This window comes from Rosa rugosa, chromosome 1 (genome assembly GCF_958449725.1).
Source record: "Rosa rugosa chromosome 1, drRosRugo1.1, whole genome shotgun sequence".
Lineage (NCBI taxonomy): Eukaryota > Viridiplantae > Streptophyta > Magnoliopsida > Rosales > Rosaceae > Rosa > Rosa rugosa.
This window is the reverse complement of record NC_084820.1, coordinates 17791108-17805080: the sequence shown is the minus strand read 5'-3', so window position 1 is coordinate 17805080 and position 13973 is coordinate 17791108. Positions and strand designations below refer to the sequence as shown.

General features: G+C 36.4%; 3 protein-coding genes and 1 long non-coding RNA gene across 6 annotated transcripts; 1 reads left to right on the top strand and 3 right to left on the bottom strand.

The window, feature by feature from the left end:
- The first annotated feature begins 231 nt into the window (after positions 1 to 231).
- LOC133727446 (L-type lectin-domain containing receptor kinase IX.1-like) lies at positions 232 to 2688 on the top strand. The gene is made up of 2 exons (XM_062155026.1): positions 232 to 361; positions 441 to 2688. Exon 2 carries the CDS (start codon positions 452 to 454, stop codon positions 2447 to 2449), a length of 1998 nt encoding a protein of 665 aa, XP_062011010.1. The 5' UTR covers positions 232 to 361; positions 441 to 451; the 3' UTR covers positions 2450 to 2688.
- Positions 2689 to 4074: 1386 nt separating this feature from the next.
- Positions 4075 to 10177, bottom strand: LOC133732921 (protein phosphatase 2C 57-like). The gene is made up of 3 exons (XM_062160558.1): positions 9422 to 10177; positions 9253 to 9307; positions 4075 to 4541 (listed from the first exon to the last, which is right to left on the bottom strand). The coding sequence occupies exons 1-3, from the start codon at positions 9583 to 9585 to the stop codon at positions 4494 to 4496; spliced, it is 267 nt and encodes an 88-aa protein (XP_062016542.1). The 5' UTR covers positions 9586 to 10177; the 3' UTR covers positions 4075 to 4493.
- Positions 5192 to 6943, bottom strand: LOC133727445 (uncharacterized). 3 transcript variants are annotated; one of them, XR_009855183.1, is made up of 4 exons: positions 6790 to 6943; positions 6610 to 6663; positions 6011 to 6266; positions 5192 to 5510 (listed from the first exon to the last, which is right to left on the bottom strand). XR_009855183.1 is itself a non-coding variant. In XM_062155025.1 (3 exons), exons 1-3 carry the CDS (start codon positions 6904 to 6906, stop codon positions 6093 to 6095), a joined length of 345 nt encoding a protein of 114 aa, XP_062011009.1. In that variant the 5' UTR covers positions 6907 to 6943; the 3' UTR covers positions 5192 to 6092. The 3 variants fall into 3 exon arrangements, 1 of the variants encoding a protein (XP_062011009.1); XR_009855184.1 differs by having other exon boundaries at positions 6025 to 6266; XM_062155025.1 differs by having other exon boundaries at positions 5192 to 6266.
- Positions 10178 to 11127: 950 nt separating the features above from the next.
- Positions 11128 to 13084, bottom strand: LOC133735365 (uncharacterized). Its single transcript, XR_009858974.1, has 4 exons — positions 13001 to 13084; positions 12357 to 12495; positions 11881 to 11943; positions 11128 to 11276 (listed from the first exon to the last, which is right to left on the bottom strand). It is a non-coding gene; the product is annotated as an uncharacterized LOC133735365 (long non-coding RNA).
- Between the last annotated feature and the right edge of the window lie 889 nt (positions 13085 to 13973).

The following is a 13973-nucleotide window of genomic DNA, read 5'->3' as shown; positions in this document are numbered from 1 at the left end:
CTCGAAACTCGATATTTTGGTCCTTGGTACTGATGGACTGGGCAATTTCAGTTTGGGCTTGTGGGCAGACTTGTTATCAACCACTCCTATCTATTTCAAGACTTGAAGGAATATCAAAACAAATTAATGAAAATATCAGTTAGATTTTCTTGATTATATTCTTCCAGTGCCAAATATATATGAGGATAAGAACTCCCCAGCTTTCAACCTTATCTCTTTGTGGAAAAACCCCAAATCCAGAATTACGTAAAGGTTATTAGTCTGTGGCTGGCTGTCAATGACGCTAGCCGACTCCGGTCAACGTTTATCGTGGACGCCCAAGGGGCGTTTGTTTGTAGCGTTTCAGGACAAAAGAGATGAGGTGTGACTAATTGTCTTCAAATTTCAGAATAGTTGCTGTTTATTTAGTAAGGAGGCTTCTTTGATTCTTTGCACTGCAGATTTTATCAGCATGCATGCGATGATGTCTCTAATAAGGGTGGCAACTTTTCGTCTTCACTACTTCTTGAATAATTGCAGTATTATGCACTTGATCATCTCCATCAATTTCCTCCTTATTCCCTTTTGCCATCCACTTTCCTTCAGTATCAATTACTTCGATAAAACTGCAAGTAAGATACTCTACGACGGTGATGCAGCTTCCGACGGTTCGGGATTCATTGAACTCAATACAGAAGATGTTTTTCGAGTTGGCTGGGCTAGATATGCAGAGCCGTTGCACTTGTGGGAGGGGTCGTCATTTGCTGCAGACTTCACTACTAACTTCTCCTTCGTTGTGGAAATTCGTAACAGTAGCTCATGTGGTGATGGGTTTGCCTTCTTCCTCGCTCCGGTCCACTATCAAATTACACCCAACTCCGCCGGTCCTTTTATGGGCTTGTTCAACTGGACCGCTGGTTCTGCAGCCTCCCTAATCCAGATTGTGACGGTCGAGTTCGACACTCTGGCCGGCATCGTCGAGGCTCCATCAACGGGGCCGCACATCGGGATCAACGACAGGAGCATCACGTCAGCTGTTACTGCCAGCTGGAATCCTTTCCTCCATAGTGGGCAATTGTGTCGTGTACGGATAACATACAATGCTACCACCAACAACCTCACCGTGTTTTGGACATACGAAGAAAAGTTCGAGGCAAATTCTTCCCTTTCCTATGCAATTGACCTGAAAATATCTCTCCCGGAGTGGGTTACAGTTGGATTTGCATCTTCTACAAACCTTGGCTCTGAGCGGCATGCTATAAGATCATGGGAATTCAGAAGTTCAGAATTAAAGTCCGATGCGACCCGGAGGAGGATAGTCTTGACAATTGGGGTCGCTGCAGCAGCAGTTCTTTTCTTTATTTCGATGCTTTATGTCGCCTACCGGTGGGTCGTACGGAAGCGGATAAAGAGGACTCGTGGAGAAGGAAATGAGTCGAATGACACCTCCAGTGTTCCATTGTCCTCCATAAATTCAGATATTCAGATACTAGCCTTGCCAAGACAATTTACTTATCAAGAACTAGTTGCAGCCACCAATGGCTTTGCAAACGACAGAAGGCTAGGCCAAGGAGGATCGGGACAAGTTTATAAAGGGATCATACAAGATCTAGGCTGTGCAGTTGCTGTGAAGAGAATCTTTGCACAATCTGACAAGCACTATGAGAAAACCTTCATCAACGAAGTCAAGATAATAAGTCGCATAATACATAAAAACTTGGTGCAGTTTATTGGATGGTGTCATGAGCAAGGAGAATGCTTACTTGTTTATGCATACATGCCTAACTGTAGCCTTGACACGCATCTATTTGGCCCTAGAGCAACTTTGCAATGGGAATTTAGGTATAGGATAGCTCTAGGCTTGGCCTCGGCGCTTCATTATCTACACGAGGATGCAGAGCAGTGTGTCCTTCATAGGGATATCAAATCAGCTAACATTTTATTGGACAACGATTTTAGCACTAAACTTGGTGATTTTGGGATTGCTAAGCTTGTGGATCCGCGGTTAAGGTATCAGACTGAAGGGGTAGTCGGGACTTTTGGATACATGGCTCCAGAATATGTTATTGAAGGGAGGGCAAGCAAAGAATCAGACATGTTTAGCTTCGGAGTTGTGGCCTTGGAAATTGCTTGTGGAAGGAGGACCTACCACGATGGAGAATTCCACTCACCGCTTTATACGTGGGTTTGGCATTTATACCTTGCAGGAAATTTATTGGATGCAGCTGATGAGAGATTGGATATGGATTTTGATAAAAATGAAATGGAGTGCTTGTTAATTGTTGGATTATGGTGCACTCATCCAAACAACAAAGAAAGGCCAAAAGTAGGACAAGTGATTAGGAATCTCCAGCGTGAAGCACCATTGCCAAATCTTCCACATATCATGCCTGATTACCCAATGCCTCAACCTCTGCAACAAGCTCAATCTGGTTCCTCTCAGACCCAACTTCCAGCTTCAGCACTGTAGGTCGTTAAATCATGTTCAACTGGCATAAGTGCGTTTACATGTATGTTGTTACCTTTCTTCCTTTTCTTTTTTTCTTTCTTTATTTTTTCTTCTCTTTTGCTTCTTGTCTTGTATCTACTATTGTGGTATATATAAAACTTTTAATTTTTTTTTTCTAGTTTTAAATCATTTTCTATCCCAATATGTTGTGGTGGAATTTCAATTTTTGATATAATTGTTACCAAATTAGCTTCTTTTCAGTCAATGTGCTTCCAATGTTTTCATGATCAATCTCTGTTTTTTTGTATTAAATTTTGTTAAACTGTGGTAAAATATAAATAGATGAGCACTAGAATGTGCTACAATACGTTTTAACAGAAAAATAATAGAAATTAGTATCTATGACAGGTTAAAAATTGACAGTATTCTAGCTAGCTAACACATTGATAGACATGATTCCAAACCAATCTCTAATGTGCAATCCAAACTATGATACTAGAACGATTATAAATGAAAATTAACTATGTAATTTATATTTAACCTTTTAGACTTAATTATACACTACTACACAAAGTGAATTAGACAACAGTCAAAAGCCTGTTGTCTGAATGAAAATGGAGATGTTGTAAACTGGCATGATGTCTGATCTCCCCCATCAGACAACATTCTTTTTTAATTGTCTCTCTGGTCATTCACACAACATGTGTACCTAAATATATGTTGTCTAAATTTACCAAATTTTGATTCATGGCGGTAGTCTGTTGTCGGGTATGAAATCAGACAACAGCTTATTGGTTGGGTGTTGAGTGAAATTCATCAAGCACAACAATCTTTCCAAGGCTGTGTTGTCTGTTAAAAATCTCCAACGACAATAATGTAAGAAATATGATGTGTGAAGTAAAACTCAAACAAGCATTTTTGATTACCTGATGTTGTGTCAAGTGCTGTTCAAATATCAACTTGTTCGAAGATGGTGTTGTCTTGCATGAACCGAAGACTACACTTCTAGTTTCCTTATGTTGTCTAAATTTCATTTAAGATAACAGTTATCTGGATTTCAGTGTTGTCTGAAATGCAATTCATATGACAATATTTCGGATCCATGTGTTGTCTTGGATAAATTTCAAACCACACATTGTTTTTTCTTGTCGTCTGAATTTAACGTTATATAACATTTTTGAGGATGTTAATGTTGTCTGAATATTATTTAAGATAACATTGACTTTGATGCATTTGTTGCCTTGAATGAATCTCATACCACACTTATTTTTCCTTCTTGTTGTCCGAATAGCTTTAATATGACAAGTTGCTAGATAAAAGTGTTGTCTAATATTTCCTCAGACAATATGTGTAATGCCTTTTTGAACTTTTGTGTTGTGTGATAGTTTGCACTACAACAGCAGTTACTAATCCAATAAATGTTGTTGGAATTGAATCTGCACAATTGATATGGTAATAGGCAGATATGAAATTCGAAGTTCCAATGTCATTTGCTACATTCTCATACATCATTCTCACAAATCTTGCATTATCAATTCAAAGTACTAGCACCAACTCATGTCCAACCAAATCTAAAGAACAAATTAAGTCTCAACTGAACTAAATATATATATATATGTCCAGCACAATGCTTACATATATGTCTTGACCATAAATTTTGCCCACTCCCACATCCATATCTTCCTGGGATATGCTGCCTTCCTCTTCTCTCCCACTAAAACAAAATGGTTTGCACTTAATAATGGACAAAATTGCAGAAAAGAATCTATAGTTGTCATTGTACATTATGTATTCTGGACAACCTTGACAAAAATTTGTAATTTGAGCATTACATATATGCCACTTAGTAATTGACAACCAAAATTTCAATAAGCATAATCCAAGCAACCAACAGCAACCAAAATTAGATATATGACATTCACCAAAATACATGCAAAACAATAGCAACCAAAGTTTCAAGCAACCATGTCATAAAAAAAAAAAAAGTTTCAAGCAACCAAAATTTCAAGCATTTTGGACTTTCCTGACATAATCCAGCGCTATGGTCAGAATAAACACAATCCATTCAATTAGTTGTTGCCAGAGCAGCTTCAGCAAGCGCATAACAAGCTAGCTGAAATCAGAAACAGAAAGTATTTGTAGTTAATCACTACACCAATTTTTCAATCAGACGACAGTTTTTCACTGTCGTCTGAGTATTGTCTTTGCTGTTGTCTATCTCAATGCCGTCTGATACATGGATCAGACAATACCAGAAAACTGTCGTCTGATAAAATTTAGTACAACAGCAGTTACTACCCAGTCTGTTGTCTGAATACCACAAAGAACAACAGCGGCTTATATACTTACTGTTGTCTGAATTCTGTGCCAGACAACAGAGGCTTATATGCTTGCTGTTGTCTGAATTCTGTGCCAGACAATAGCGGCTTATATGCTTGCTGTTGTCTGAAGGCTGTGCCAGACAACAGGGGCTTATATGCTTGCTGTTGTCTGAAGGTTGGGTCAGACAACATATAGCTGAAATTCTCATTGTCTATCCATTATTGATATTATAGGTTTCTCCGAAAAACTGTTGTCTGTTGTTTTGCTAGACAATGGCTTTCTCATTCTTTTAGTCCTTAATGTATTATAGTTAGATAGCTCATACAACAGTTTTTGCTAGGCATTTTATGATGAATAATTACTAGACAATAGTTTTTAGCTGGAATAGAATGGTTTGAGAGACATTCAAAAGACCGACATTCTGCATATATGGAATCCAAATGACAACACATTCAAAACAAATTCATTTATGTAAAGATCCGATACATTCATCCATATATTCAACAAAGTTATTCCATCCCAACATTAACCCTAACCATAAACTTATACTTGTCCATAAATGTGATGCGCATTAACGTCCTAAACCTCACAAATAAGTGAAAACAATGCACCGGCAGCTTTAAGCCTTAACTCCTTTATGCTTGCTAAGATAACCATATTTACAACATCAACTGGCAAAGCAACAGGAGGATCATTGACCAAATTGCTAGCTGGAATGGCAATATCCTCTAGACCCCCAGTTATGTCCTCGCACACCAACCTTAGACAATAAAACAACAGAAAGTATTAAGAGCTGAATTGCAACTCAGATTTCAATTATTTGTAACAAATTATTCTCCAAATACCCTCGTATTTCTGATATAGATTGTGGTACACGTCCATTAACAAATTGAATCTGTCAGAGGAGTTAAAAATCATATCAAAGAGAAACCAAAATCTCACCCAAAGGTAAAAATGCTTACTGGTTCACCATACCTGACTGGACAATATGAAAATGAAAGCGAGATCACAAATCCATAACTTAGGACATAGATAGCATATAATATTGGATCTAAAGCAAAACTAATGAAAATTGAAAAAGAAAAACGAAAAGTGGAACGAAAATGTTGGTGAAAAATAGATAGAGGAATTAAAGCAACTGCCATAGAAAGACAAATAACATTAGAAAGAGTGCAAAGCCGTCTTTGGCATAATTCAAACTAGTATCCAAAGCAAAACAAATAGTGCAACACATTCCAATCACACTAAATCAAAACTTACCACTCAAAAGTTACCTGCCAATAGATGATAGCCCAAGGCCCCTTGATCCTAGAAACCACTTTGGAAACACATACTCAAGACCTCAAGATACCACATTTACGAATGAAAAATGCATTACCCTTAACAAATTATCTAGCTTGTCAAGAAGGTTAGCAATCTTTTGAACCTCTTCGGTAGCATTGAGACCAGGATCCTTTAAAGCAGCAGCTTCAAATCCAGTAAGGGCCATTTCATAGTTTTCTAGATATTTGTTTACCTGAAATAAGAAACTCAATGTTAACTCGTCTGTAGCATGAGATACAGCTCAATAGGTTAAACATATCTACAAAAGAGGTGGCAGCCAACTTAAGTAAGGTCATACAACTTCTGTGACTGGTATACATCATCGCCATCATCTTTTTATGTAAACCCCATACAAATTACTTTAAAAAAAAGTGGTGCATCATTAATGTTTCCTTATTTCTGTCCACCTCTATTAGCAGAATGTCAAACAAGAGCCAAATACCAGAAACTAAAGTTTAAGGAATCATCAAATATAATCTAGTTAAAAAGATTGAGAAACCAATGAGTAGTTTATGTCTAAAAGAAAACTAACTTACAGTAGCACAGTTAAAGTACAGGTCTGGATTAGATTTCATCCTTTCATCTTTTTCCTAAAATTATCAAAAATTAGAACTTATTAGTAAGTATATAGTTTCCCTGACATACAAGGAAAGACCAATAACCATAAATTGTTTATCCACAATAAACTGATCTTTAGGAACTGTTTGTGCACTTACAGCATTTTGGTATGCCTTTAGAGACTGCAGAAGTTTGGCGTGGTCCCAGGCTCCGGTCACAAAAAAACTTGTAAGACATGCATTTCCAAGATTGTCTGACAGTAAAGGTTGAATCATTTCACATGAACAGAATTAGCAATAGTACAAAATAAGAGAGAGCTTAGCAATACTCACCAAAAGTGCTTATCTAAGCTAGTTTGCCACAGCAATAAGCTTATCTACCTCCACCAGCCTCCTTAGTTCATCCGCCGAGATTCCTTTTCAATCACCAAATATACCTATGACAAATTTACAATACATACAAAGGTTAGATTAAGGTGCTGAAAAACCTCATCCAGCCATCCAGATTTCGAACAACTGGTAATGATAGCACAACGATCATGACAAGCAAGTAGTATAGGCCACTATGCACATAAAGAGAAACCACAAAAGTTCCTTCAATTTGATAAAGCCAAATAAAGCCTTTTTAAAAATAGTTACTACTACTTAGGGATCCATAAACTCCCAACTAATCTCAACTGTAAACAATTAAGCCCAACCAAATGGTACAACTAAATGGTCCGTAATAAATATGCAAAATCTGGAAAAAAAAAAAAAAAACAGATAGAAATAAAGAAACAAAGGAAGGCCTTTAATGTGCAAGACCTTAGATTCATATCAGATAGAGATAAAGAAGAGTACAAAACAGAAATGCTTGTGCAGCATATATATACCCAACTCTCAAAAGGGGATTTCAAAATGCCATTAAGATGAAGATTGCCTTGCTGTTGCCTAGATTGATAATTATGAACCGATTTTGTATAGACAACAAAAGAAAACATGTAATGTGGCAAAATTTCAGAAAACCTAAGAAATTTCTTGTTAGCAGTTCCAAAGAAATCATATATGAAGGCCATGTTCCACACGTATTCTTTCCTTATGCTATACCCCATTTGACTTATATCGCCAATTAGAGAAGCAAATATTGTGTCAATTTCACGCTTAGGCCCTAACCCATCAAATTCTTGGTCCATGTAACTGTAATCAAACACAAACGGCCTCGCAACTTACACTGATAAACACATGAGACCAAGTTTTGATGAGCAGTTTTTGATGATGAGGACGATGAAAAATCAGCAACTTGAACACCATTTTCACCAAAACAAGAAGGAAAGTCCCTCATGATATATATATATATATATATATATAGAAATACTTACACGTACGTACACCAACACAGAAACAAAGATATTGCTTAATTTCTTTCAGATTCTAAAAGAAATGAAAGGACATCTACCTCTTTTAATTGATATGACTCTGAGCTCACCATGGCCCAATTTTCAGGCTTCTGAATGCTTCAGTTTTATCTGGCTACGTTCGCTGCTTTTTGAGCCCCATAGAATTTCACTGTCAATGTCAAGGAAAAAACCAAACTGTTAAAAACTCATTGTTGGGGAAAACAGAACAACCCAAGCATGAAACAATCAAATCGAAGAGATTAAAAGAAAAATAGACATGATTATCTCAATTTCTTCCACTTAACAGAAAACCAGCAAATAACTCCGTTTCCGACAAAAATCAATTCAATTTCAAGCAAAACAGCATTACCGTAAGACTATAGATCAGTTCTAAAGCAATCTGAGAGCGGGACTGAGGGAGGGCTGAGGGCGGAACTGAGGGATGAGAGAGAGAGAGTGATTTTCAACTGGAGGCGGTGTGTTCTGCTCGATGGAATGGAGAGGGAAAGAGTTGGTTAGTAGAGACGGGTTCGTGGTCTTAGAGCGGGCTGAGGGCGGGGCTGAGAGCGGGACTGAGGGAGGGCTGAGGGCGGGACTGAAGGATGAGAGAGAGAGAGAGAGTGATTTTCAGCGGCGGTGTATGTTCTGCTCGATGGAATGGAGAGGGAAAGAGTTGGAAGTGTGAGTATAAGTCAAACCCTAATAACTTAAGTCAGTTTATTGTATCGAAAAAAAAAACCTAAAACTCAGACGACATCAAATAAGGTGCATTGTCTGAAACTCATGTAACAACAGACAAATTAAAAACCATTGTTTGAACCACTTAAATCAGACAACATCTTTCAGCAGCCATTGACTGAAAAGATATCAGACAACAGACACCTAAAATAAAATAAAACAGTTGTGTGACTGAAAATAATCAGACAACAGCAAAAATAAACCATTGTATAAATGAACCTTGGACAACATCACATAATAACTGTTGTCTGAATTGACTCATTCAGACAACATCAAAAAATGAACCATTGTCTGAAATGATTTTGCACAAGAGCCAAGAAAAAACTATTGTTGGATTCGAAAACTTAGACGACAGAATATTTCTTGCTGTCGTCTGATTATTTCAGACGACAGTTAAAATGTTTGCTGTCGTCTGATATGTGTTGTCTGATTCCGAAATTGGTGTAGTATAAGCACTGTTCTGGGATCAATGTACTTTCCCAAATACAAATGTGTAGGCCATATATACCTGGACATCTCCATGTTGTCGAAGCTGATTCCTTACAAAAGAAACTGCATCTGAACTGAAATTGACAGCAACAAAAATTTAAGGTGACTAGTCTTCTTGTGAATAGATTGAAGAGATAATATGACAATTGGCTGACATTTTTACTGAGCAATCAACAGTGTCACGTTACCTGTTTATGTAATCCCATAAACCATCAGATGCTAACACTAGAAATTCTGAGTCTGCCCCTAGACTTGCTTGATAAACGTCTGGAGATGCAGTAACTCCTTTCTTCAGCATCGATCCTTTCCATTTATCAAAACCGTCAGTATTGTGCATAACTTGATTATCCATATATCAAAGCTTACATGAAAAACTAACAAATGCATCCCTCAGTATGATCAGAAAATGCAATCTGCAGAGCAGGACATACCACAATTATTCCATACTATACCTGTAAGCTAGGACTTAACAAATGAGCTATATAGAGTATTCTATCATTAACTAGACGAGTCTTGATTGTTCAAGAAAAAAAATTAAGCAGCTGCTTTATATCCAGTATATTGTTGTAAGGTTGGAACACTGAAATAAGATCAGCATGTATAAGTTGCCTTCATACTTAGAGATAAGATCAGCATGTATAAGTTATCCTAAACTCTTACCAAGGTTTCATTTTTGATCTAAAGCAATGCAGAAAGGGAGAGAATAAGCAAATACCTCTACTTTGGTATATGTATTAATTTTCTGTCATGTCACTAAACAAATACCTATTTGAGTATTAATACATTTGTTTCTTTCTGTTTTGTTGATAGAAGACCAAGTGTTCAATCCTCTGCCTGAGAGCTAGATACAAGACACAGCAAAAGCGAATACCATTTTCATACAAGACTCAACATGATGACTGCATGTTCAATTAGAAGATAGAGAAACGTTTTTCATCGTTATATTTTTTGTTTTGAGGAGTGAAAGAGACTTATGCTAAATAAAATGAAAAAAAAGAGTACCTGTATAAAATCAGCAGCAAGGAGTCCACAAAGAAAATAAGTTGAAAAAAGAAAAGAAAAGCATGAGACTGAGTAGGAGCAACAAAAAAAAAAATAAATAAATAAGTAAACAGAGCAGTAAGATTAACAAACACCTAGGTAACAGATCCTTCCAATCCAACAAAGTAGTTGAAAGTATTACACCCCTGAAAGCATATGAAACAGGTGGCAAGCCCATGATCCTTCAACCAATTCAAAACAAGGGCATGTACTTCCCTCATATTTAAGTATTGTCAGAAGGTGAGCTAGCTGGAAAAGACACAAAGTAAGCTAATAACAATCTAAACCAAAGTAGTCATCATAACCTAAAAAGGGTTCACAAAGCTTGAACATTGAATCTTAAACCAAAAAGAAAAGGGGATTCATGCATTCAATCCCAACAGCAGCCACACCAATGTAGAAACGTGTACAGCCCTAAAGCTCACCTTGCAAGCTATTATTAAAAAATTGAATAAGAATACATTAATATAAGGAGCTAGATTGAGTATAAAATGCATGTCTTCCAATTTTTGTGGTCACCACTTTTGGCTGCCATCCAACAGTGTTTTAGCTTCTTTTTGAATTATTTAGTTCTTCTAAATTTAGGTCCTTTTGCATTCTAGGTTGTAACAATCAAGCTATCAAGAGCATATATATAATAGATATATATAATAGTAATTAAATCACTAGGAGTGTGCCATACCATTTTGTCCTGAGACTACAAAACTATCGACATATTCATGAACAGTAAGCCAAAAGGAAAGGATCAGCCAACCAACAACAAGCTCACCAATGATATCAACAGGACTGCGCATGCCAAGATAAATTCTTAATATTAAGGGAAAATGAGTTCAGTTTTGGTTTGAGATAAAATAATTAAAGAAGATGCCAGAAACTAGTAAAAGGATGATAAACTTACCCAAACCAATGAGACCAACGAGCAAGCAAACAAGAGCAAATCTAGCAAATTTCACATAGGCCTCTTCATTCTGAGCATAAGATAGGATGCAATGCAAAAGGTATCTGCAACCACCATCCATGAGCAAATGTTTAGTATATACATGACAGTAAAGTAACTCATATAGCAATCGTTCAAATTTGCATATACACGTATCGATAATTTATCTCCAAAACAAGCTATTTTCCAGACTCCTCAGAAAATATACCCAAAACTTTCATGAGCAAGCAGCAGCCTACATATAATGTCAAATGAAATTTGAATAGTTTGATCAATAAGTATGCCTAGAGGTCTATGATCAAAGCAGAGCTTTCTATAATGTGCTGCTTAGTTTCCGTAGCTGAATTTATGTGACAAGATAAAAAGTACACACCTAGACAAGCAAACTGTGTATATAGTGTGAGAAGATGGCAATCCATATTCCAATGCATTATCCTCCTTATCTCTTGTAGCTGTTATTCTCCTAATAGGAGGGCAACTCAGTCTAGGAGCTGATACCACATCCTAGCAAGACACAAGAGCCGAAAACAAGTATCTTGATACCTAAAGTATTTAACCAAATCAAGAAACTAAACAGCAAGAAGGGGGGTGATTACCTAAAGGCATAACAAATAGTGCATACATATAGACAATATAAGACGAAGAATCAAATAGCTAAGACATTCTTACTTGTTACTGGCCAACTAGTAGTCCTTCCCAGAAACTGCACATAGCTGAATCTCAATAGGTTGCCTACATATATGATAAAAAACAACGAAGATAGTGACAAGTAACCTAATATAGTTGTATGAAAAAGTTTAAGTTTCATAAGTTTAATACTAGTTAAGTGATAGTTGAGAGAGGAATAAACTGTATTCATGAATTTCACTAGAAAAATCCTATAGCTTTTCTTTCAACAGATTTCCAGTCCCACTTCTGTAGAATAACAACACTTGATGAATTACAAAAGACAACTTTTAAGATCTTACACTGACACCCTGACTTGAACAAATATCAGAAAAATCAACAATCAAACAACAAATTTTGGATTTACCCATAAACTAAATATGAAAAAGTTACATCTAACATGTAAATAATTACCTGAATTCACATATCAAAATATAAATCAGAAAATAGAGATTACTGAGAGGCAGGAGAGCTAACACCTCCGAGTTTCAGAGTTTTCAAGAACAATGGTTTCTGTTTGACCAAAGAAGTAGTGTTCACATTCAGGACACGACAATATTTGCTGGAGAAGATAAGGCATAGATTCAATTAACCCTCTGAACTTCTTCAACCTTCTTCCTTATCAACAACAACATATGAACATAAGTCACTCATGTAGTCAATTTGATTTAACAATCACCACAGTATCGCAGTTCAATCATAAACACATTTCTGAAAACTTAAATGTCCACTGAGATAAGGAATTAAATCACAATGCAAAGAATCTTCACAATTGAACCATAACACAAGTTTTCACAATTAAAACTGAAGACCAAAACTGCAGATCACATAAACAAACGCATAGCCTATTGAAAAGTAAAATCAAGTAAACAGACACGAAATCGGAGTCACTCATTCCTTGATAATAGTAAAAGTAACCAACAATATCATCTCCAGTAAAGCTAAACAGATCAATTCAGAGACTCACTGACTCTCTAGAACAAGCAACTAACATCAACATCTCAAAATTTCAGACTCGAATAAAACCCAAACCCAATCATACCCAACAAACCCAAATTGAAAATTTCCAGAGCCAACTGAAATCCTAATAAAACGTAGTCCCTATTGAATAGGGATATAGTACCTGTAGATGAATCAATTCCCGAGCTTGACCTAGTTCTGAAGGCGGTCTTAAGCTTCGGCGCGTAGAGAGAGTAAACCACCGGACCAATAGCGACTTTGATTTGAGCCTTGCCGTTGGAGAAGGTTGAGGAAATCGAGTGAGATTGAGAGTGAGAGTGAGATGGTGAGAGCGAGAGTGTATCGAGTGAGATTGAGAGTGGAGAGTGTATCGAGTGAGACCGAGAGCGAGATTGAGATGGCGAGAGCTAAGTGGAGGGAGAATGACCTAATTTTTTCGGGAGGGAACTCTTGTTTTTTTCATACGACTAAGGGAGGGAGAGAGGGTTTTGAGTTTTTTTTTTTTTTTTTTTTTAGAATGAGGGTTTTGAGTTTTTGCTAGAAAAAATAATTGTAAATAATTTTTTTTTTTTTTTCGGATTTCTCAGACAACATATGTTGTTGCAAATGTCGTCTTATGGTTGTCAGTTTCACCAAATTCCAATTGATTACAATGTGTTGGCTGAGTTTGAGAACAGACGACAAATATAACTAAGGACTAATTTCAGTTTACCCCCCTGAGGTTAGGGGTCGTCATCATGTTAGTCCCTCTAGTTTCAATTTAATCATGTTAGTCCCTGTACTCTCAAATTTCATCATCCGTGTCCAATTTCTACTATTCCATCCAATTTGGACCGTTAAGTCTGACTTTTGAGGGTTAAAATAGTCATTTCAAGACCCAAAAAAAAAAAGATTTTTTTTTTTCTTTTTTTTGTTTTTTTTTTTTTTGCATTTTTTTTCTGTTTTTTTTTTTGGCATTTTTTTTATTTTCTTGTTTTTTTTTTCTTTTTCTTCGCTTATTATTATTATTATTTTTTTATAATTTTGTCTTCAACCTATACACCACAAGTTATAATAGGTTTATAAAAACAAAAAAAAAATACTCTAGGTGGTTAAAAAGCCGCTCGCTGGTCTACGATATTTGTGATATATATCCG